Below are 24,897 nucleotides of genomic sequence, written 5' to 3' on the forward strand. Positions count from 1 at the left end.
ACTAGTGGGCTTAGTAGCCAGGACAAGAGGAGGAAGAGGTGGAGGAGGAAGAGGAGGAGGAGGAGGAGGAGGAAAAGAATGACTAGAGATAGGAGACAGGGGTGGGACAAAGAAAATGAAAAAGGAAGCAGTGAGAAAGTGGTGGGGACAGGGTCTGGGCAGAAACAGAGAGGGCTGTCGGAGAGCCAGGGACAGGCCCTAGACCTAAGTCCAGGTAGGAGCAGTGGGACTAATTCGTAGGTCTCACCAGGCACTCTACTCTCAAGGTAGACTCTGGGGGCCAGGGCCAGAGCCACAACCACAGGGGTTTCTGTTTCCATTCTCTAGACCAGGGGTCGGCAAACTTTTAAGACAGAAGAGCTAATCCTGTCCCTCACAACAATTTAAAAATTATTCGAGAGCCATAAAACAAATGAAATCACCACTATGTGAATAACATCCTTTAAAAATGTTATAAATGAGACTATGATACTTTTATTTTCATTTTCAATTTTACTTCAGAGCCACAAGTACGTACCCAAAGAGCCGCATGTGACTTGCAAGCCGCAGTTTGCCAACCCCTGCTCTAGTCTAGACCATAAAGAGTGGCCACGGGATCACGACACAGAACCCCGGGGACCCCATTTTCACCCACTCAGAGGCACAGATGTACACACAGAAAAGGATCGCTGGCCCAGAGCAGAGATGTGTGCACAGGAAAGAGGGTATAAACACACAGATGACACACAAGAGGGCATGGTCACAGGGCTGGACACAGGGACACGGACCCACACACAGATATGAGGAAGACCTGATGCAGATGAACGTATAGACACGTGGGGAGACTTACATGCCCAGAGACACACACAGGGAGTCGTGGACACATGTACACATGGGTGCACACACCCCACACACAAGGAGCCTCCCTGAAGGTGTCAGAGGGATCATGGAGAGGCAGAGAGATGGCCGGACCCCATGGGCAGACCATTCTCGGCAAATCTGTGTTTATGCCTGCCCTTGAGGGGTCACAACTGCCACCAGGCCTCAGAAAACCCTGGGCCACCACCCAGAGCTGCTCCCCAGAACCATCTCACCGGCTCCATGAACATACATGTGGTGGCCCGGCTCTCCTGACACATGTGGACATGTCCCGACAGGCCTGAGCTCCACCCATGGGGGCTGACATCCCCATTCTGGGGTGCAAATGGGGGCCACGGGACAACCCCCTTCTCCGCAGGCCATAGGCTGTGCCCGCTGGCAGAGACAGGGGGCCTGGGCAGGCCCAGGAGGAGGGAGGGGTTGGGGGGGGCCGGGGTGCGGCTGGGGCGGGCACAGGAGCCTGTACCTGTCAAACAAGAGCCAAGGAGCAAACTAGCTTCTTAGTCACCTTGTTCTTCTCCCCGTTTTGGCAGCAGCCCCTCGGGGCAAGGGGAAGCTGATATCATAATTATTGGCTCACCCAGCAGCTGCCTCCCCTCACCTGATGTCAGCACAGACCCGGGACGGCCAAGCTGACGGACTGACAGACGGACTGAGCTCTTGGCCCCCCAGCCTCGGGCCCCCACGCCGACCTGCTTCATTGAGCGGGTAAGAGGAGACCCGGCCTAAGTCAGCCGTGGAGGCCAGCAGGGCTGGGCCAGGGCATGGGATGGGGGGTGGCTTTTTTAACGGGCCCTGGGAAGTGATTGAGAGCACTGGGGTCTTTTCCATCTTCTCACTGCACCTCAAGGGAGACTCAGGAAGTGTGGTGAGTGCCTGAAGGCCAAGGAGGACCCCCTCCTGCATGCTCCTCCCTCTCGTTTCTGTTCCAGGTTGTCTAACTTCAATCTTTCTTGCTGTAGCATGGTTTTTCGGTCCTGTGTTTATTGGATTTTGTGTGTGCTGGTGTGTGTTGGAGAGGGTGTGCTTCGCCATCCTGTGCTGGGAGAAAACAAGAACTCAGAAGTGCTAGAACTGGAAAACCTGAGCTGAAAGACAGGGAGGCAGATTCCCAAATTAGTGCCTTTTCCAGAGGGAGAGGGGCGAGCTCAGCTCTGGGGGCTGGTTGGTGACAAGGGTGTGTGTTGACTAACTTCTCAGGGCAGCCAGGGCTGGGGTCTAGATGCCTGGGGCCTGAGGCCTTGAGGGAGGCCTGGGTTGCAGGAAGGAGGCGGTGCACCTGGTGGAGAGGCAGACAGGTGGCAAACAGGTGCTGTGGCCAGTACTTGATCCTGAGGTCAAGGCAGAAACCCCCAGAGGTCTAGAAACATCTCTCTCCCTCAAGACCCCTGAAGCCAAGAGGCCTGATAATCAGATTTGGGATATGCAGGGAGCTCAGACCCTTGAAGCCTACAGTTGGGGTCTGGGAAGTAGAAACCTGTAGGGAAATGGCTGGAGCAGCGGGAAGCCCCCCTCTGGCTCCCAAGGCTCCTCCCCACCCCCTACCTGATCAGGTAAGGTTCTGGCATTCCCCGTGGAGTCCCCCAGGCCCTCCCTAAATGTCCAAAGAAGCAGGTTAGATTAAGAAGAGACTCTAACAAGTGGGTGTGTTTGCCTCTTCTCCCTGCACCTACAGGTGGGGGAGTGGGGTGGGGGGGAAATACGCTTATATGTGCATGGTGGCCAGGTACAGCTGGTCAGATGTAAAGGACCTGGGCAGAGAGGGCCCATTCTCTTGAGATGTTATCTCGCCTGTCCCCCAGCCTCTAAGCCGGTCATCTCCCACACCAGACAGGGCTGGCCCCTACTTGCTTTCCTAATCCCAAAGGAGGAAACCCTATAAGTTCTCTCACAGCCGTGAAGTCCTTCCTGCAGCCTGAAGTTTCTCTGCTGTCCCCCACGGCCTTCATTGCTCCCAGTTTCTCTGGGCTGATTGGAGGGTGAGGTGGGGACGGTGGCATTGCACTCTCTCCTGTCCACGTCATGCCTGGCTTAGGCACTTTCACCACCTTTGTCATTCCTTGACCCCTAGGACACAGGCAGTAGAAGGGCATCCCCAACTGACGGGAGGAGCACCTCCTGTCCTGGCCCCTCTCTTTTGTTGGGCCGGGCCAGGCTAGAGTTGGGCTTGGGATCTTCAGAGGCAAAGGTGCCATGGGGAGAGGCACATGTCCTCCCAGCTCCCGCCCAGCCCCGCCTGTCCTGCCTCTGCAGAGCTCAGCTCCCGGCTCCAGGGCCTGCCGAGGCACGCTGCCCCCCCAGGCCCGGCGCCTCACTCACCTCCCAGGGCCAGGAACCTGTTCTCCCAGGAATGCCAGGGAGTTCTCAGAGGACTTTATTTCCCAGGGGCTCAGGGAGCCCCAGAATCCTCTCGATAATGCTCCTGGGGAGGCAAGAGAAAAATCAGGGAGTTTAGGACCCACCCGGCTCCCCATCTTTGTCTCATCCACACACTGACTCCGCATGGTCCCCAGTCAACAGCTTTCATCATTCATTGTGAGAAGGGAAAAGTCTTGGGACAGTTAAAGGCAAGGGGAAAGCCCTCTGGTGACACATGCCTTCTGGAAAGCTATCGTGTGTCCCCTCCTTGGTCTCAGGGAAAGCCTTCTTCTAACTTTCATGGAGAGTACCACCTGCTCTCTAAGTAAGCAACACAGCACCACTTCCCGTGGGCTCTCCATCCTTCCCAGCCAGGAAGTCCTTCCTGATGTCTAGCCTCCTTTCTTCCAGCTTAAGTCTTCATGGACCAACAAAACCCCACTGCCTGCACAGGGCTCAAGCACATAGACAAAGACTCTTACTACATCACACCGAAATCTCCTGGGAGCTTGTGTACAGGAAGGGACAGAAAGAAGGCCCCATGCCCACTGCCTCTCTATTAGTCTCTCCATCTTTAGACTCTGATGAGGAGGGGCCTGTTGGGAGCCACTTCTGCCTGCTTCCCTTTGTTTCCCCATAACAGAAGGATGCAGGAAACAGAGGTCCCACAGGCATGCCCACCCCTCTTTCTTTCTCAGTCACAGCCCACCATCCCTGCTGAAGCCTGCAGGGGGCAGTTCAATCAAGCCAAGATTGGCTTCTGCAGAAGGAGAGATGGACATTAGTCTTCAGAGGGACGTTTCAGCATTTTAAATTGAGTTTGGCTGGAGTATGTGACCACAGGAGGTGGTTTCCTGAGTGGAGAGGCAGCCATTGATCTGAGATGGGTGTGGTTGGGCTGGCAACATGCCTGGGAGCAGGGGAATGACAAGATGACCTCCTGGAGAGTGCATTTCAGAAGCATCAATCAAAGGTCCCCGAATAATTTTGGTCTTTCCAATTGATTCATTCCCAGCCTTTGCCCCTAACTCCATCTCTCTGCGCATCCCCAACCTCCACCCCACCCCATCCCTAACCCCTCCACTCCATCCCTGTCTCCTTTCACAACCCTACCCTATCCCCATTCCCATCTCCAACCTCAACCCAGCCCTCTTCTTATCCAAGCCGTCATCCCCAATTTCACCTTTATCTCCACAACCCCATTCCTCTCTTCCCTCGCCATCTCACTTCCTCAGCCCCACCTCCATCTTTATCCCTAACTCTATATTCCCATCCACACCATCTCCAGCTCCATAGGATGGATCTTTCTATACATCAGAGATCCTCCTTGGAGTCCAACACCCCTCATCAGCGCCCCCACCAGGTCCTGGTCTGTCCTTCACATTCTCTCAGTGTTCAGGAAAAGCCCAGAGTCATGCCACTAAGATAAAATGGTTGGGATAGGATCTTCCCTGGAGAAGCCCTGAATTTCCCGATCCCATCTGGACTTTACAGGCTGCACGATGGCCAAACAGTAAAAATTAATTCAGGTGCAACAAGACAGGTTGAGATCTGATGTCCAGACGGATCTCTCCACACTGCAGATGGGTGGCAGGTAGCAGAGGGAAATGGAGAGATGTGCTCAGAGGGCCCTAAAAGGAGGCAGAGGCAACATTTCTTGGGAGGCTGGGAATGTAACCGATCCAATTTGGCATGGCCAGTCCCATGGCAGGGAGGTGGACAGAAGCTGAAGCGAGGAGGGCTGTCAGATTGTTTAGGAATGACTGCCATCATGAACATCCCTGGGTCTCTACCCCGCCTATGGTTCTTGCTTAGTCAGCTCAGATTAATGGGGCCGGAGAGAGAATTAGCTGAATCGTGATCTCTCAGGGAACTTGACTCGAGAACCAGCTATGAGTCACAGAGAAAAGGGAACCTATTCTCTCATGACTACTCTAGAAGCTCCGGGTGGGGGGCACCTCTTGAAACCCCCAAGGATGCAACAGAGAGCCCACTGGGTGGTCTGACCCCTCCATCTGGGCCTCCACCCCTTGCTCATGGGAGGATGCATCATCAGTCAGCTTCAAGCCCTGCTCCCCCAGCCTGAAACTACTGCTCCTGACAAATACAGCCAGCCTGAGAGCGCGCGTGCGCACGCGCGCGTGTGTACACACACACACACACACACACACACACACACACACACACACACACACAGAATGGGGTGTGTCCCTGGAACCGGATCGCCCGGAGACAGTTGGAGATCCCACCTACACTTGTAAATTCCACAACCATGTCCCAGACTACACCAGCTCGTCAGTCTTGGAAGGCATAGGATATACAAAAGGACACACACACACACACACACACACACACACACACATCACCAGAAAAACCAATTATCAGACTCTGCACTTAGCTGTTACCCCACAGCAGAGCCAGAGTAACCACAGAAGTGTTCACTGTCAGAGGTGTCCCCAGCCCCCTCTTGGTGCAGTGGTGTTCCTGGAACCCATGTTGGGCCTTAGAGAGCATGTGGCTTTGGAGAGGGGGCTCAGTTTTTCGGGGCCTTCCCATGAGCATGTCCAATCTGCCTGAGGTGGAAAAGGTTTTGGAGAAAAAGTTCTTTGGGATGACAATGCCAAGCCCAGGAGGATCTGGGGGTTGTCGAGGGAGAAAGGAGGGATCTGGAGCCCAGGAGCTGAATGCCCAGGGAAACACCCCCAGGACCTGCCACTTCTCCACATTCTTCTCCTCAGATGGGCAAGAAAATGATTAGGTGCTCAGAGCCAGCTTCACCCAGCCCAGGTGCCTAGAGGACGGGCCAGTGCGCACGCACCGGCATAGCAGGGAACAGTCCCTTTCATGGGTGGGACCTCAGTTCCCCCCATCTGTCAAATAGAGATGGGCTTCATTGGGAGGGCCTCCCAGGGCTCTTCTCACTGCAAAGTTTGGTAAGTTCAAGGCTTGTGTGTGTGTGAACATGTATTGTGGATGGCGTGGGGGGAGGGGCTCCACTAGTATGTGTTTGTCTTGTACTAGATCTGTACTTTAGTAGTGGTGGCAGAATTAATATCCCTAATAATAGATTGGTAATAATGAGCAGTCCTTCTGATAATGATATGTACAGAGTGTGAGAGGCCTGTGGCTCCAAGGGATGGTGGGATCCTATGCCATCTCATGCCCCCACTAAGGTGAGCAGGCAGAGAGGGGCCCAGCAGAGAGGAGACCACCCCAGTGAGGGGCACCCTGGGAAAGGCAAATGGTTGAAGAAGGGGAAATCTCAACCCCCATCCCTCTCCTGAAATCCCACGGGCCTGGGACCCCAGGGGAGTAGACCGTGGCACCAGACAAGATGGTGTCAGTTTATCTTCCTCAGAACATTTTGACATCTGGTTCTCATTGAGTTCCCAGGATGGCCAGGTGAGGTATGTAAGGCAAAGATGAGGATACCATTTTATAAAGGAGGACATGAGGTTCATTCCTGTGACTGGTCTATGCTGATGGCAGAGCCAGGGGAGGATGTCTCTAGGGTCCTTGGGCAGAAGGACTCCCTGTGAGGGCAGGAGGAAGGTGGCGAGAGGGGTACTCCTGAGATGATAAATGCCAGGCTAGGGGATGAGGTGAAACAAAGCCTCATCATCCCTGTTGTTCTCACATCTCAGATCCTCAGCTGCCAGGCACCATCACAGCCAATCAATTCTGAAGCCAGTTACCAAGCCGCCCATGAGCGGCAAGGGGGTGGGACCACCAGGCTCAACCCTGAGAGACTTCATATGGGGGCAGGACTTCTGGACCATAGAATGGCAGAGCTAATGGGTACTCAAGAATCAAGCAGCTTCGTCCCATCCCCCATCCCATGTCGTCACCCCTTTCAGCCAGTATGGCTGAAGGAAGCTTGTTGTCAAGAAGGATGAAGGCAATATTTCATAACCTTTGAAAAACCCTTTAATTCCTTCAGTCGCTCCCCACCTCACCATCCACTCCTTGGTTCCTTTTACAGCTGGGCAGACTGGGTTAGAAGGAATTTTCATCTCTAGAAAGGGGTATGTAAGGCCTCAGGCAACTGTGTTATGCACACCGCCCTCTGGGAGGATTAAGCAGGCAAGTGCTGGAGTCCAGATCTCCAGTCAGGCCCCAATGGTTCTAGTTACCTTGTCACCTACAAGTCCCTTGCCAGGCCTGTTCTCACCATCAGACCCAGTCATGCCTTTGAAAATCCCTGTGGAAGGTGTGTGTGTTGGGGGGAGGGAGTATCTTCTTCCTAAGTTGCCCACATAAGTAAGGGTTTCATGTTCTTGAAATTGAGAATTTTGTCTCCCTCTGCCCCTGCTAACCTTGGAGGGCAAGCTTACCTTGCTTCTGGGAGCAAGATATGGAGGTAGGCTCACAGCCTCAGAGCCTGGACTCCAGAGGAGGCAAGAGGGAAGATCGTGAATGACACCTAAGAGCAAAATATCCCTGGAGACTGGGAGTGTTTAGGTGGGAGGTCTCTGGCAAGGGGCATCTAAGAAGTAGGGAGAACCCAGTAAAGCCAGCCTCTCAGACTAGGTGACAATAGCAGAGGAGAGAAGGGGTCCTGGTAAGTAGGTGTGTCTCAGAAAGGGATGGATGGGAGCTTTGAAGGGTAGCATTTTTTCTTTCCTTGAATCCAAGCATTCTTTCTTTCCTATCTACCAAATAAGCATCCACAGCCAGGTCAAGGACTCCCAGCAATCCGTCCCACTGTCCATCTATCCATGTGTTCACCTTTCTATCCAGTCATTTGTCCATCCATCAATCTGTCCATCCATTGATCTGTATATTTTATCCATCCATCTATCCTTCCATCCACCCCACCGATCCATTGTCTATCCATCCAGAGAGGTCAGGCCCCAGTTGGTCTCTCCAGGGCTGCTGGGAAGGGCCTGTGGTCCTATGGCATTTATGGGGCATGTGACCTGCCTGCCTGGCCTGGGGAGGAAGCCCCGCCCCAGCCCTCAGGCAGGGGGCCGGTCCAGGTATGTGGGAGTATTTATACCTCCATGGAGGTTCCTGGGGTGTTGCTAACCTGATGACTCCCCGAAGCCGTGATGGTGGCCATGGCCCAGAGTCCACTGTAAGTGCTCGGATTCAGCTCCTTTGGGGCCAGGGCAGGGTGGCAGGGGCTGGGGACAGGCTGGAGAGATGGAAAGCTGTGGGGAGGGGTTGGGAGGGATGGTGAAAAGGAAGGGGTGCTAGGTAGAGAAGTGTGGGAGAACAGAAAGCTGTTGGAGTTAGCATCCATGGCAAGACTGGGACCCACTCTGCAGAAGGGATGAGTCCGCTGCCATTTACTAGTCTCTGGAGGGTCATTTGGTGAATGGCAGGAAGGACCAGATAAGAGGACTAGGATTGCAAGGGAGATTAAGGTTAGATATCTGGAAGAACTGCCAAGTCAGTCCCCGGCATGGAAGATGGCTCAAGTGTTTTTTCAGGATGGGTATACTGAATGATGCTCTAGGACCAACCTGCTTCCAGAGGCAGAGGACTGACCGAAGTGGCTTTTGGAGAGCCCTGATTTGGGGGATGGGAATGACTCAGCTGTAGTTGTCAGTGGCTCAGATGTGAGGAAAGTATCCCATGGAGGACAGGTTTGCTTTTCATCCTTTGTTCTTCTTCCCCACTGCACCCCCTACCCTGTCTATCTGTCTGTAGCTGCTTCTCAAAGCGCTTTCCTCAGATCTTAAGGCAAGGGCAGCTGACCCATTTCCTGAAGCCCAGGCAGGGTCAAGGGCCAGAGGGGCCAGAATTTTGGCCTCAGAAACCCCAACCTTGATGGGAAGAGAGGAGCTAGAAGCCCCGTCCTTCTTGGCACCTCCAGATTCTGAGTATCCTGGGGTGCCCAAGCCTCAGGAGAGGGCCTCCAGGCCCTTCCCTGCCACCACCCCCCAACTCCTAGGTAATTAACGATCTGCTCCAGGGTACCCCTCCCAGCAGCCTGGCGGGTGGAGCCCCGGGTGGGGCCACAGGCAGCACTGGGCATGGCCCCACCCCTCATAAAACATGCTGGCCGCAGCCAGCAACTGAAACCATTAAGGCGGAACTGCACCGTCTCCACCTCGCTCATAAAGGGCGGGTAGGAGGCAGCCCAGGTAGGAGGGAGTGTGGAGAGCGCCCAGTGAGGGCCCTCCGTGTCCTCCGTGACTCAGCTGCCCACAGGGGATGCAGGCACAGACCCTCCCAAGGAAATCTCCAACCTTGCCCCCCACCTGCTGCCCTGGCTTCCATGTGTGAGCAAGGAAGCTGAGGTGTCCCCAAGGTGGGGCCATGTAGCATAGTGGTTAAGCACCGTGGCTTTGAAGCCTGTGTCTGAATCCTGGGGAGCATAATTTACTAGCTGAGTGAACTTGGGCAAATCGGGTTATCCTCTCTGAGTCTTAGTTTCCTCATCTATAAAATGGGGGTGATAATACAACACTTCCCATCTGGGGTATGATAACTCATCCAGCTGTTCTTGTTCCCCTTGAGGATTTCCTCAGGGAGGTCCCTCCTGAAGTCAGAGCAGGGTGAGGGCCTAGCTGACCATTCTGTGGACCATAGACTCATCCATGGGACCAGCTTACCAGCTTCAGCATCTTTAGATGCAAATAGTTCCAGTGCCTCATTTTACTTATAAGGCAACTGAGTATAGAAAGGGGAAGTGGCTTGTCCAAGGTCACACAACCAGCAAACCAGGTGTCCCCCAACCCCCACCCTCAAATGGCCCCTTGTGCCTGTGTCCTGAGGCTCTAAGGAATTGGTTTCTGAGATGTGGGGAGATGTGCTGGGTAGAGGGGGCACAGGTCTGGCTGTTTGTAAGAAAGGCACAGAGCAGGGATTCAATAATGATCGTTGCTGATCCTGTTGTCATACTTTCTGTGGATTTTCTTACCTGTCACTCTCCTAATCTGGTTAGAAGGTCGTTTCTATCTTCCCTCCAACTCCAGGGAAGATCAAGTCTATCTCTTCCTCAATCTCCACCCTCCCACTCACCAAGGATCTTGGCAAGAGGAGAAGTTCAGAGAACAGAGGGTAGAGAGAGTGCCCAGACACTGAAATGGTCTTCAGCTAATGTCTTGCCAGAGTTGCACCCCTGGAGTGTGTGTGTTTGGGGGTGTAATTCAGGCTCTGGAAGGCTGAGAATCAGGAGTTGTGGTTTTCAGTTTTAGCTAGAAGTGACAGGTCCAGGGCATGTCACTTCTCTCTGGACCTCGGTTGTTTTTTTCCCCCCTGAAAAATGGGGTTAATGACCTTGCTCCCCTACCAGTGATGTGCTGATAAATGTTCACCAAACAGCTCTCTAAAAAAAAAAAAAAAAAAAGGCTCTAATTTTAATTTGTAGTATTTGCTAATTTCCATGGGCTCCCACCATGTCCAATTTGGGCTGATTTCACTGAATGTGGAGTTGGGAAGAGATGGACACAATTGGCTCTTGAAAATTCATAGCTGTGGAGCCAGCCCACGACTGCCCTCCTCCCCTCTGGAGCAAAAGGAGGATGAAATGAGATGAGAGGGCCGGCCGAGTTGCTCAGTTGGTTAAGAGCTCGCTCAAGAGTTTGAGCTCTGAGCAACAGTGGTTCGAGTCCAGCCCGAGCTGAGCAGCCGCTGAGCTGCCAACAGGTAGCAGGATGGCTCAGCTAAAAAATAAAAAATAAAAAAAAAAAAGATGAGAGATACAAAAGTGCTTGGTAAACTGCAGAGTGCTTTATAGATGTGGAGTTAGGATGATGATCAGCCTTTTAGTTGGAGGGACCCCAGGGTACATTAAGAGCCCTTGCCTAGCTCCAGCCCAGGAAGACATAGGTGGTGGCTTGTAGGAACCCACACTAAGTGGCATGGTGAGGAGTGCCATCTGGGGTAGCTCCTGGGATCTGAGAAAGGAAGAGAGCTAACTGGACCTCCTGCATTGGTTTCCTGATATTTGTACACGCACATCCCACTGGGCTCCCTGAAGCTGAAGCAGGTAGGATAAAAGTTAGCCATCAGGAAAACATTCCTTCTGAATACAGATCGTCAGACCCAGAATGCTGGAGCCATCAGAGAGGCCTCCTGAGGGATCCAAAGCAACAGTCACCCCCTCCTTCCTACTCTAACCCCTGGGGATTTCTATAGCCATTCTGCCGTAGGGGAATGGCTGAAATGATCTCTCAGGCCAGAAAATCAAGAGCAGGAAAGTTTAGCCTCTGCTAATGGAGTAGGAGGATGTCAGGGAGACGGAGGTGGGAGGCAAGAAGAGGAGTTTCTTCTGGTCTCCCTGCCCCCATCCCGAGAGCTAATGCTTTAAGTTAACTCTGTCCCACTGTTAATTATTAATAATAGCTTTATTTTATTGAGCACGTACTATGCATTAAGCTATTTACAAGCAATATCTCATCTAATTCTCCAGAGAGGCACATATTATTAGCCCTATTTTACAAATAAGGAAACTGAGGCCCAGGGAAGGAAGTTAAAATAACTTGTCCACCCAAAGTCCTACAGTTACTGGGATTCAAATCCAATCCTGACCCTAGAGCTGCTGAACTAGATCAACCAACTTCAGGGGCTCTGCCGGCTACTCCAGGTTGGAGTCAGGGGCCAAGGCAGCCTCATCCCTCTCCCCACAGTGAGCCCTTCCCTGTGTTGGACAGGAGCCCCCTGATATACACCAAGCAGAGCCCCTCCCCCTTGAGGCAAGAGGGCCCTTTGGGCTGCAGTTGGTGGAGGACCCCCTCTTTCCTAGGCTGTGTGATCTTAGGCAAGTCACAGCTTCTTCACTGGGCCTCCTTTCCTATTTGTAAAATAGAACTTTGGCTGAGGAAACCAGTGGGATGCCATGATCACCGAATCAGGAGTCATTATTTATAAAACCTTCCCAGAGGAGACCCTGCAACAAGGACCCCCAGAGACTTCTGCACCCTTTATGCAAACCAAAGGATGGGCCTTAGAACTCTGTATAGCCTCCTTGGCTCTCCGCCTGCCCCTAGGGGCTTGGAGGAGGTGGGATAATGGTTTGGCCAAGCCAAGGGGGTGTGAAAGTCATGACCATGAACTGAAGCCTTCAATTAAGTCTTCTTACATGTAGGAACTCAGAAAGGGCTAGAGACAGTACCCTGGAATATAGGGACTGGTGCAAGGATGAACGTGAAGCACATGCTGCAGGGTTCCTTCTGGGAAGGCCAGACCCTCGGTAAGAGGTGCAGCTCAAGGTGGGGTTCAGAGAGGCCTCCTCAGGTTCATGTGTCAGAGGAGCTGAACTGGGGTCTGAGCCCTCGGAGGCCAGGCTGAGTGAAGGCCAGGCAGACAGGACAGGGCTGGCAAGGGCAGCTGCCACCTGGGCATGGGGTCATTAGCCAGTCTCCCCAGGCCTGCCAGGCCTGAAGCAGCGAGACCATCAGGAAAACTAGAGTCTGGGGTCACAGGCCACAGCCACATTTGGCCAGTGAGGCCAGATGTGTGATGTGTCCTTGAGCATTTTCTATGTGTCAGACACCATATACACATTATCTCACTTAATCTTCATGACGACCCTGTGAGGTTGGTCCACAAGCCCCATTTATCAGAGGAGCAAAGTGAGATACAGAGAATTACACAGTTTGTTCAAAGTCACTCAGCCCAGAAGTGACACAGCTGGGACTCAAACTCAGGTTGGCTCAAATCCAAAAGCCTTGCTCTTACCCACACGCTATTCCGCCTCCAGAGAGGGGAGTGACCACCACCCCACCTGTTACAAAGCCTAAGGCTTGCGGGAAGGAAGGACCCCTTGCCTTGCCTCTGGAGGTGCTGGAGAACCCCTTGGGAAAGCAGCTCTGGGTTGAGGCCAGGCGTGGCAGGCAGGCCACAGCTGTCCAGGAGCTGTCCAGGGAGTGGGGGCCAGGCTGGGCAGTCATGCGGAGCTGGAGATGGGCTGCCCTGCACCTTGGGCCCCATGCCTGCTCCACTGCGGTGTCCAGTTACGGCCAGCTCGGCGCTTCCCCGGTCACGCCACATTTAGCATTGCCGAGTGAGCGGGCGCCGGGACATGGAGAAGGGACGGTGGAGACTCTTGAAGGGGCGGGAGAGCCTCCCACCAGGCCCCACCTGGACCCCAGCTACCAGCCCCCTTCACCACTGATCCCCTGAGGGACTTTGGGCAAATGCTTTCCCTTCCTTGTCTACTGTCAAAACGATGGAGGTAGTTTATTTAGCAAAGATGCACTATGGGGTCACTAAGGCCATCCCTCCTTCCCAGAGCTCCTGGGAGAGTATGGCTTGGGAAATGCAGTTATTCTGCTCTGCTTGATTGGGTTTTGGGTAGGAGGGATAAGCATAAACTTCATGCTTTTCTTGCTGCCGGGTCCCCCATCTTATCCCACCCCAACTCTGAGCCCCAGCAAATGAAGAAACTGTAAGAGGAGTGCAGCCTCCAGAATCCGACAGACCTGAGTTCGAATCCTGACCTTGGGAAAGTCACGTAACCCCTCTGAGCCTCCGTTTCCTCATCTGAAAAGTAGAATTAATAATGTACCTTCCTCACAGGTGTTCTGACAAACCAATGAGAAAATTCTCCAAATCATTTACACAGTGGCCTGCCTGAGCATGTGTTCAGCCAATGGTAGCCTTTATCAGAGACCACTGGGTAAAGAGGAGTAACTTCGAGAGCAACTGCCCTTTGCAGGCGGTGGAGGAGGAAGGCAGAGACCTGAGGATGACAATGGCAGTAAGAGCCAAACTAATAATGATATGAATAATGAGAGCTGGCGTTTATTGAGTACTTACTATACGCTAAGCATCGTGCTAAATAGTTTGTGTGCGTGATTTCATTTGATGCAGCATGCCCACGAAGGGGGTCCTAGCTCTTTCCCTGGTTTGTAGATGATGACGCTGAGGCTCAGAGAGCGTTGCTGGCACCACTAGCAAGGAAAAGCCGAGGATGGCTTTGAGGATAACCACGTGGCTATGCTGGGGACAGAGCTCTTCTATAATTCTACAAGGTCTGAGCAGAAAGAGCCCTCAGATATCATGTAGTCCAAGCCCCCTGTTTTACAAATGGTAAAACGACAGCTCAGAAACGGATGTGGCCCACACAGAATCACAGCTAGGAGATGGAACTGGGAGGACGTGGGAGAAAACAGCACATGCTAGACATTCTACAGTGGGCCAGTGGCAGCATCCCCAGTACCATGCCAGGCTTGCGGGTCCACCAGGCAATCAAGTCCCCTCAAGCCCCTAGTAGTACACTATATTCATGCCAGCAAGGCCAAGGCCTCCAAGGGTGGCGCTATAGCCCCGGCCTCTCCTGAGGGCTGGTCGCCTGCAGTATGAGGGTCACTCCCACCTCAGGCCCGGGCCTAGACTACTCTCCAGCTCCCCTTCCTCTCAGGACCACCCACTTGCTCAGCCACTGCATGGGGACTGCTTGCCACCATCCCCTAGCCCAATCTTTCATTGAGGAGACAAGAGACAGAGAGCAAGGAGCCAGAGGCAAGGGTCTCACAGGGAACCACAACTGCTTCACTACTCTGCAGCTGCAGAGTCTAGAGCAGCTAAGCCCTCCCTCCCTGAAGGGCGGTGGAGGTGGTGGGGAGGCTCCTAACTTGCTCATTTTGCTCTCTCTCCACCAGTTTTCTCTGTGTGTCTTGCTCTCTCTCACCGTTGTTTACCTGCTTCCTTCTGTTTCTGATGTTTCTCTCAGTTTTTCTGTTTGTCTCTCTGCCTGCCTGTCTCTCTCATTCTCATCAGATGTCTGGCTGGAGTCAGGGTCCCAACCCAGGGGTGGGGTGGGAGTGGAGGTGGTGGACTTAGGGTTCGTCACCCCTCGACGTTGGTCCTCATTCTTATCGCAGCCGGCTTTCTTCGAGGCCAGGACTGGGTGATGGTGTCACTACTCCCGCCGCAGTCTGACGTCACGCTGCCGGGCCCCGCCATCCTGGAGGGCGAGCCCCAAGGGGACCTCATGCAGGCGCCAGGCCTCCCAGGCTCCCCTGCCCCACAGAGCGTAAGTACCTGGCACCTTGGCCTGGGCTGAGGCCAAGGCCTGAGGGTTGAACACACAGCTGGTGAACCACTGACCCCACCCGCCAGGGACCGCCTGGGTCTATCTTGTCCCTTCCACCAGCAAACAAGTACCCAGTGGCTCCAAGATCCAGAAGTATTCAGATATGGCCTTTGCTTATCCCTTGGGTCCGGGGCTTTCCTAGGGCAGGAATGTACATCCATTTACTGGGGGGAACCCCAGGTTTAAGAGCAGTATGCCCTTATCAGACTTGGTTTCCAAGGGCAAGCTAGGTCTTCTCCATCATTTGGGGACTCCCCAGAGCTCAGCCCCAGACCCCTTTACCCTAGCACAGAGTAGGACCCTGGTCCAGCCTCCACTCACAGGCCTCTACCTTTTGTCCACTCAGAAGCATGCCGGCTTCAGCTGCTCATCTTTTGTTCCCGATGGCCCTTCAGAGAGGGCACCCTCATTGCCCCCCCACAGCCCCAGCATCGCATCACCAGGCCCCGAGCAAGTCCACTGCCCAGCCGGCCCTGGCCCAGGTCCCTTCCGGCTGTCACCCTCAGACAAGTACCCAGCCTTCGGCTTTGAAGAGGGCTCAGCCAGCAGCCCTGGGCGCTTCCTTAAGGGCAGCCATGTGCCTTTCCACCCATACAAGCGGCATTTCCAGGAGGACATCTTCCCTGAGGCCCAGACAGCTCTGGCCCTCGAGGGACACTCCTTTAAGACCCCGGAGGTGCTGGAGGCCTTCGAGGAGATGCCCGTCGATGTGGGGGAGGCCGAGGCCTTCCTGCCTGGCTTCTCAGCAGAGGCCTGGTGCAATGGACTCCCCTACCCCAGCCAGGAGCACAGCCCCCAAGTCCTGGTAAGTACCAGTGGTCAGTGGGCATCCCACCTACCCTCTGTGCCAGCTCCCAGCAGTCCAGACAAGTCCTCTGAGATTGAACTCCCCACTTTCCCTTTCCAGACATGTCCACTCAGAGTCAGTGTACATCAGGGAAGCAGCAAGCCCAGAGAATTGGGGTCTCTTGGCTTCATTCCGGGCCTCCAGGTCATCTGGGGAAGGGATGCTGGCCTGGCCCAGCTTGTAGGGGATGAGGTGGGGGAGGCAGGTCAGGCTAAGCAAGCTGGCAGCTTCCCAGAGGCTCCTGAGTCAGGATTCCAGTGTGTGACTTCTCTCTGTTTGTTTAAGTGTAAGAATCCCCAGCCAGACCTACACGCCCATATGCAAATGTGAGAAGAAAAACACATTCCAGAGGCCAAGAGAAAGGGTTTAGGGAGGAGCCAGGGAGCACAATCTTCCTCTCCAGCTTGTTGGGCACACAGAGCTGGAAGAGGGCTTACCGTCTTCTCGAAGGACCCTTCCTGACCCCATTCTTTGCTCAGAGTGGGGCTTAAATATATTTGTAGAAGTATCTTGAAAGCACCTTGGAAGGTCAACATGTCCTTCTACCACCATATTTACAAGCTGTGTGACTTTGGACAAGTCACTGAACTTCTCTGAGCCTTATCCGAAAAGTACGTTTAACAGTATGTATCTGCCTCATAGGCTTGTTGCCTTGGAAAGAGGAAAGCCAAAAAGAGCTTTGCTTTCTGCTCCCCAGCTTTGGAGGTCCCTGAGGTGAGGAGCGCTGAGCAGGCTCAACCTGGGCTATTCCAGCCCTTCTTACCTCTTGCTTTCAAACAGGCACCCATTACATCTCAAAGCCACCCCCCAACAAAAGCCCGTTTCCCAGGCTTGGAAGATAGAGAAGTGGGTTGGGCTACCTACCAGGATCGTGTTCTTGTTCTGGAGCCCTTTCGCGGCTTCTCTTCAGGCCCACTGAACACGACAGCAGCCCACAGGGAGGCAGGCATATCAGCTGCTGCCTGCCCCCACACCCCCACCCTTTTGCCCCAATTATCTACCCAACGACAGCCCCTGGTCACTCTGCCAGGTGATTTCTTTCAAGTGTCCCATTTAATCCTCATGACAGACGTCTGAGAAAGAGTTTCCACTATCTCCATTTTGCGGTTGGGTAAACTGAGGCTCCACAGATGCCAAGTGACTTGTTGTCCCTTGGTCTGTAAGCAAGGAGGCTGAGATTTAAGCCCAAGCCCTTACCCCCTGCACAGTGGAGAAGAGTTTGGGCCCAGAGACCCATAGCTAGCTGGTCGACTCTCTAGGTGATCTGGGCACATCGCTTCCCATTTATGGGCTCAGCCCCATCATCTGCCAAATGAGGGGGTTGGACACAGAGCTTTTGGCCCTTCCAGGCCTAAGATTCTATGATTATGGCTATCTGTGCATCAGCAACCCTAGGGCACACCCAGAAAGAGCTCACAGCTGACTTGACCCTCTGGGCCCAGATGCTGTTGCCCAAGGCCCCTTGTAACCCCAGGAAGAGTGGTCTACCTCCTCTTTGCCTTATTTACCTTCCAGTACCTAGCTGCCCACCCTTCCTGGCCCTACTCAGGGTAGAGCTCTGTGCCAGGCCCTGGGGGCTCTGCGTGGGGCTCACAATTCATAGGAAGCCAGAATCTGATCACCACCACCATCAGCAGCTACAGTCTCCCTGTGCCAGGGTGAGAGAGCGCCATGGGCTCATGCAGACCAGCAACTGGGCAGACTCCCTGAAGCAGGGAGCAAAGGCTCTGAGTTGGGGATGGACAGAGCAGAGAGTGGCCTCACCAGTCCCCTCCAGGGAGCTTCCCTGGACTTTGCAGAAGAGGGAGTGGCAGGGTCTGGGGGCCCCAGCTGAACCAACCTGTTTGGACACTTCCTGTGCTCCCCTCACCATGGCTCTGCAGTGGGAATTCTGGAGCCGTGATCTTTCCCGGGGTGTCCTTTGCAGACCTATTCTGAGAAGCTAGGGGCTCAGAACCAGCAAGCAGGTCCCAGAGCGTGGCTTGGTAAGTGGGGTCAGGCACTGCACCCTTGTGCCACTCCAGGGAGATCGCTGGCCCTATCCCAACCTCAGTGAAGTCATTGACAAGTCTCCCCCACTTCTCTGGACAGCCCACACTCAGCCTCTCACCTGCGATGAGGTTGGGGGGGTAGGGAGCGTTGTCAGTTCCAGCCCTAGCTCTACCACTAACTTGCTGAGTTCCCTCAGAAAATTCCGTGCCCTTCTCTAGTCTCTGTTTGTTCTCCAGGAACAAGCTTTGGGGGAGAGAATGTAGGGGTTGTTTTTGTGGAAGGTTTAAGACGCAGAAGAGAAAAAGGAAGAAAAATAATGCCCAGCCTAGTCATCTGCTTTTTCTTTCAGCAGGGATCGGAAATCAAGGTCAAGCCTGCAGCTCTGGAGAGTGGTCCCGGGATGTACTGTTTCCAGCCCCCCTTGCAGCACATGTACTGTTCCTCCCAGCCCCCCTTCCACCAGGTGGGTCTGGGGCAAGTGAGCATGCTTTCCCAGGGTCTCAGGGTATTATGTGGGGGTGTGGTGTGTGGGGGTGTATATGAGTGAGTGTGTGCACACCCGGGTGAGCAGGTAAGGACAGCAGGGCCCTGACCCTCAGGCTGGGCCACCTGGGGTGGGGGACAGTGGTTCATGGGGAGTGAAGCCATTACTCTTCTCTAGGGCTGGGTGGGGCTTTTCTGAGACCCAGGCTGGACCTGAGAGGTCTCAAAACAGAGAATGGGGCCTAGACTGGGGCAGGGCCCGGATGTAAACCAAAAAGGGAGGGGAGGCAGACAAAGACAGGGCAGAGAGAAAAGAAGTATGTGGAGGGATACAGACGGCTGAGAAAGGCAGGGAACAATGGGCTGCCGAATGGGTCAGCCACCATCTTCACATGTGACCTTGGCCTCAAACTTCCTTTTAGCCTAGACAGGGTGGGACCAGGCATGGGGTAAGGGGGCCTTCCCACCTGGAAGCTCCAAGTTCCCATCATTTTCGGCCCTTTCCCCCTTGCCCACCCCACTGCCCAGCCTCAGCTCCTCCCAGATGTATAGGATGCCGAGGAATTGCCCCACACTGGCATGGGATGGAGGTTTTTAAGAAGAGATAGAAAGGAAAGCGCCCCAGAGCAGCTAAGCAGCTCCGAGGAGTCACTGGGCAAGACGGAGCAAGTGGCTGCCCAGCGCCCAGCTCCATCCACCTGCAGCCTGGCACTGAGACAAGCCCTGCCTGTGGAGCAGGTTCTACTCCCAGCCTTTGGCATTAGCCCTGATTTTGGCCCAGCCAAGGAGGCAGGCACGTGGCGGGGGGGAGGTAGTCAGACTGCTTGCTTTGTGGGAAGAAAGAAAGAGATGGAAGGAAACAGAGGGGACACATGAGGGGTCATCCCATGAAGGGTCCAGCTGGAATGGCCAAAGCCAGCCTGAGGTTTACGGTCTGACACAGGGTAGGTGTCCCTGAGGCAGCCTGGCCTATCAGAGAAGGAGCCACTGCAGGGCTAAGGGGCTACCAGACCTTAAATGGCCTCACCATGCCCAGCCCTGCTTCGATGCCCTCTGCATTCTGGGTCCCCTCCTCCAACAAGATGGCCGCACCCAGGGCTTTATGGAGCCTGCAGAGAGGGTGACTCAGGCACTAAGTGCCTCTTGGATGACCTGGAAAAAGCACTTGAGCTTGGAGAAGATGGGGGAGTCAGAGTCTCCCTCCCCCCGCCTTGCCCCCATAAAACACCATCCCTGGCACCGCAGCCACTCCCTTTGCTGTAAAACCACCTCTTACCCCCACCTGCCCACCACCATGACTGGCCCTTTCAAAGAGCCATTGAAACTCGTAAAAGGTGGCAGTGCCCAGCAAACGCCCAGGCTGGACATCCCACTTCCGGCCCAGCTGCTCCAGGAGATGGAAGGGAGGCCTGGAGCGCCTGTCCGGAAGGGTGCGGGAGCCAGTGCAACCCCTCACTCTTGTAGCCCAGCCAGACTGCTCACCCTTAACCATGGCAACCAGAGTACCTGGAGGGACCGAGAGAAAGGAGCTGGAGGAAAAGAGCTTTGAGGCCTCTGAGATCCTGAACTCTAGCATGTGGATCTCCTCACGGGCCCTCCGATGTCCACACCCTTGACCAGCCCCCTCAGATAGCTCTGCCATTGGAGTCCATGACCATGGGTGGTAGAGGCTAGAACCAGGAAGAGAAGAATCTAGCCTTAGCTCCCTCTCTGGATGTATATGAATGGGGGAAGGGGACCCCCCTCCTTGGGAAGGCTGGTTCCCATAGCGACCATTCTGCCCCTTTGACCTCTACAGTATCCACCAAGTGGTTGCAGCTACCCTGTACCCTACCTGGGCTCCTCACACTATCCGTACCAGCGGATTGCACCCCAGGCCAGCACCGATGGGCACCAGCCTCTCTTCCCCAAACCCATCTACTCCTACAGGTACGTCTCCAAGCACCCCTGGGTGGAAGAAAGAGGGGTGAGAGGACCCCTGGGGAAACTGAGGCATGGAATCCTCGTGATATAAGGGTAATGGTGACACGGGGGAGGAGGGAGTCATAGCCAGTGGGCTTCCAGGGGATGTTGGAGAGGGGATTCCTACATGGGGATGGGGGATAGACTAGATCACCTCTGCCCTCTCGTCTGACTCTGGGGAGCCATGTCTGTGGCTCACTCCGTTTCCCCACCCTCCCTCCCCAGATGCAGCGAGAAGCCCTACCCCATAGCTCCACTGGAAGTAAGTGAGGGATCAGAACTGCAGAGGCAACTCAGTTATTCAGCATCTGCCAGATCCCATGTTCCTTCTCTGGGGCTAGGGTTTTAAGTGCCAGGCCAGCAGCACCCAGCCCATCTGGGAGAGCTTCCATCGGAACTTTCCTTCATCCAACCCACAGGGACACTTGACTTCCAATGTGCCAGGCCCCACATGGGGTCAGGTCATCAGCCAGTGTGAGCTCAGGGGAAGGAAAAAGAATTTAAACATCAGCCAGGAGCACAGAGAAGGGGTTTGTGGGAGGCAGGATGGTGCGCAGAAAGGAGTACATGCAATTCTTGGAGAACAGCAGAACTGAATTCAAGTCTAGAATTTACTAGCTGTGAACCACAGGCAAGTTATTTAATCTCCCTGAGCTTCTGTTTATTTATCTGTTAAGAAAGAAAAAAAGAAAGAAAGAAAGAAAGAATAGAAGGAAGGAAGGAAGGAAAGAAAGAAAGAAGGAAGAAAGAAAGAAACAAAGAAAGAAAGAAAGAAAGAAAGAAAGAAAGAAAGAAAGAAAGAAAGAAAGAAAGGAGAAAGAAAAGCAATATTCAGGACTTTGGAAGGACTAACTAAGAGAATATGCCCAGCACATTGTAGAGGCTCAAGAAACCTTCATTCCCTCCCTTACTATCCAACATTTATGCAGTTGGCTGAGGGCTGATTGGTAATGACAGCTTCCATTTAATGAGTGACTTCTATGTGCTAGGCATCATCCTTAATCCTCATAACTCTGAGGTAGCTATTACTTTCTTCACTTCAAAGCTGAGGAAACTGAAGCTCAGAGAGGTTAAGGCGCTCACCCAAGGTCACACAGCTAATGAGTGACTAAGCCAGGGTTGCAATCTAGGTCTCTCAGATGCCACAAGACCCTCATATAACTGTGATTCCTGACTTCAGTGGACAGTTTTTTATCCCTTCTTTCAACCTCATAGAGCCTCTCACCCATTAATTCTGCAGCAGGTTATTTCTCCTCAACTACTCCAGCTGGTGTAGGGGGGGAGACACGGGGCCTGGTCAGAGTTTCAAACTCTCGGGGCTTTCTCTGCCTTCAGCATCCTCATCTTCATGGCCCTTAAGAACAGTAAAACTGGGAGCCTTCCTGTCAGCGAGATCTACAATTTTATGACGGAGCACTTCCCTTACTTCAAGGTGAGCCCCAAGGTCTGCTCCCACTCCCCCACCCCCCAAGTCCTGGGCAAGCCAGGCCTCTCTGAAGCCAGAGGATTCAGTTGGAGGATGGGAGAAGAGTTAGAATAAAAGCCAGGAGAGGGCTTTCTCCCAACATGCTTCTCCTTGTCTCCACTTAAGAAGAATCAAGTTCTGTGTGTGGAACAGAAAGCCCAAGCCATTTACCCAGAGTTACACAGCAGGCTGGAGTCAGACCTTATGCTGGTGAAAGGTGGACATGTCAGTCCTGTTAGGCTTCAAGGAGCATCCACCTATCCCAAGTGGGGAGAGACAGCTTGGGAAGACATGAGGGCTTGTCCCCACCCCTGCCCCCACAATGCTGTAGGGCTGGAGGAATTTGGGTAGGAACTGGCCAGCCAGAGTGATATGGATGCTGGGACTACAGAACCCATTGCCTTCCAGAGAGAGATTAGGATCTGCCTCTGTGGGCGGCAGGCTCAGCGGCAGTTCTGCCAGAAAGTGGGGTGTGGGCTTCATGGTCTTTGAGTGTCCCAGGGAACTGGCTGGCTCATCTGACCTTTCCATGTACAGCACCTGGTTCCCATCATCCACAGAAGGGGCTTCTGGGAGCTCTACTGGACTCCCTCCATAGGTACAGGTGCCCTTCTCTCCAGATGGGCAAACACATCAGAGAGGGTGATCAATCTGCTCAAGTTCACTCAGCAGGTGGGACCAGTTGCTAGCTCAAGCTGTTTGGTTTCACAAGCCACACACTTCCCTTCTCTGCATGCCCGTCAGACCCTCCAGCAGAGACTGCTTCTCCTGGGGTGGGTGCAGGGGAGATCAGAACTTGTGTGTGAGGAGTGCCTTCTCCAAGACCTGCACCCTGGTGGATACAATTTCATCTGCTATCCAAGCAGAGGGCGGGAGCTGAGGTCCAGGTAATAATCCACAACTCAGCTCCACCCGCCAGCGGGTGATTCCCAGCCCCACGTCTTCCCGATTGTCCTGCCTAGGGATAATTTGAGGCTGATATTCCAACAAGTTTTGCTGGGCTGCCGTCAGATGAGGAGTGGGCAAGATGGCCAGAGTGGTCTGGCCAGGAATGGAAAGGCATGGTCATCTACCAAAGGTTCTGGAAGGAAGAGGAGGGTTGAGAGTTGTCTCTGGGATTCAAGAAGCATCCAAGTCGGTACTCAGGGCTTCCCCATATCCCAGCAGGTCAGGGGACCAAACTCTCCCTAACCTCTAAATCCTTTGGAGGGTCCTCCAGGGCTTTAAGGGACCAGGCCAGAGAGAAGGAACTGAGGGCTCTGCCCCACTCTTCTCAGCCTTTCCTCGCTGCTGACTCCCGACCTGGCCCCCAGCCCCTCCCTGCATCTCATCTTCCTGGCTTAATTATTTTTCCTGGGAGCCGTGTAATCCCTGTTTTATGGGGCTGAAGAGTGAAGAGGTCTAACAGCTTTTTTTTTTTGGTTCTAGTTGTTGTTCTTAGCAGTTGCATCACTCCCTCACTCCCAAGTTTACATTTGACTTCAGAGAGAAAGCATCTGTGAGGATGGGACGGGCCCCAGATTGTGAAGCCAGCCCTATGGGGTGACCTGGGCAGGGCCCTTAACTAAGGGACAGAGTTGGAGTCTGTGGTCTGTCACTTCCTCCTTGTGCCATCTAGGGCTAGGCCCTTTCTTCACTGGACCTCAGTTTCCCAATCTGTACAATGGTCAAGTTGGACCAGTTGGCACATAGATTGCGTCTAACTCTGACACTTCTCCCTGACCCACCTAAGGAATTAGTTCAAAGATTCCCTGCCTCCTCTATTTCTCACTCCCCATTTGAAGGTCATCTTTCTGGGCAAGAGCAGTGTGGACCGGGGTGGGCAGCACTCATGCCCAAGGTAGGTGAGGTGGGTATCCTGTAGCCCCATGAGTCAGGGATGTGGGACTGGGGAAGTGTCCAGCCACTGGACATAATTACTAGTGCTGACCATCCTTCTTCCAAACAGGAAGTGGCTGGGGTGTGGGCTGCCCTGGCATCCCAAAGTCATAGATTTATGGGGCTATGAAAGGGCCCAATGCCTATTAAGTCTGCCCATCAGGCTACACAGCCTTGACTCCTAGTAGGGACAGTCATGGGAGATGAAGGTGAATCCCCAGCTGGCTGGATTGGAGGCTCAAAAATTCTTTCTCATGACCCTGGGAGCCTTGGGGGTGGGGGGTCATCTCAACCAGCCCCCTGCCCCAGGCCAGCTGCCCTTGAGAAAGACTTCAGCAGTTCCTGCCAGCAACTTGCAGTGACGCTGGCATCAGGGCCCAGTTCTGCTGGGTGTGATTCAGCCTGGCTGCTCCCTGGGGCAAGTGAGCTGGGGAGGAGGGAGAGGCTACTTCTCATTAAGCAGAAACTTCAAGCTGAAAGAGAGAGGGGCCAGGAAGTGAGGGTGAAGGGGCCCCACAGGCCAGAGTGGGAGACCTGCCTGCAGTCAGCCCCTTTTGGGCCCAAGACTGTCCCAGAGCCTGGAACAGAGCTGGAGGTGGGAGAACTGGGGGTGCCTACTAGCACCTCCGCCACCGCCTCTCACCCACTGAGTCAGCCTAATGATTTTTACAACCCTCCCTGGGCACAATTACTGGACTGGTGGCATGACCGGGCCTCCTAATGGGTGTTTATTCTGTTGGCACGAGCACTCCCCGCCTGAAGGCTGGCCTCCCCACCAGGGCACGCCCCCCCGGGCACACTCATGTGAACACTCACACCCACACACGCATACAATCATGGATACCCACACACACCCAAAGGGACTTTCTCACACACACTCATCCTCAAGGACACACATGTCCTCACACTCAGATGAATTCACAGACTCATTCCCAGGAGATGAGACAAGCTCACACCAAGGAGACACACTTAGGGACTAGGGACATGTGCATACTCCTACACACAGTCTCCCTCTCTCTCGCTCTCTCTCTCTCTCTCTCTCTCTCTCTCTCTCTCTCTCTC

At 53.9% G+C, this 24,897-nt stretch overlaps 1 protein-coding gene across 3 annotated transcripts in view; it reads left to right on the forward strand.

Moving 5' to 3' along the window:
* Positions 1-1,381: 1,381 nt before the first annotated feature.
* Positions 1,382-24,897, forward strand: part of FOXN1 (forkhead box N1) — a 28,012-nt gene continuing 4,496 nt past the window's right edge. Inside the window, exons 1-6 of one of the 3 annotated variants that reach the window (XM_019646982.1) lie at positions 1,382-1,566; positions 15,012-15,148; positions 15,555-16,013; positions 18,400-18,510; positions 20,329-20,459; positions 21,828-21,924. In XM_019646982.1, the coding sequence (XP_019502527.1) occupies positions 15,026-15,148; positions 15,555-16,013; positions 18,400-18,510; positions 20,329-20,459; positions 21,828-21,924 (921 nt within the window). In that variant the 5' untranslated portion in view covers positions 1,382-1,566; positions 15,012-15,025. Of the gene's footprint in view, positions 1,567-15,003; positions 15,149-15,554; positions 16,014-18,396; positions 18,511-20,328; positions 20,460-21,827; positions 21,925-24,897 lie in introns of those variants that run through there. The other 2 variants (XM_019646981.1, XM_019646980.1) reach the window with 2 other exon arrangements.

Source organism: Hipposideros armiger, unplaced genomic scaffold (genome assembly GCF_001890085.2).
Source record: "Hipposideros armiger isolate ML-2016 unplaced genomic scaffold, ASM189008v1 scaffold_108, whole genome shotgun sequence".
NCBI classification, from domain to species: domain Eukaryota; kingdom Metazoa; phylum Chordata; class Mammalia; order Chiroptera; family Hipposideridae; genus Hipposideros; species Hipposideros armiger.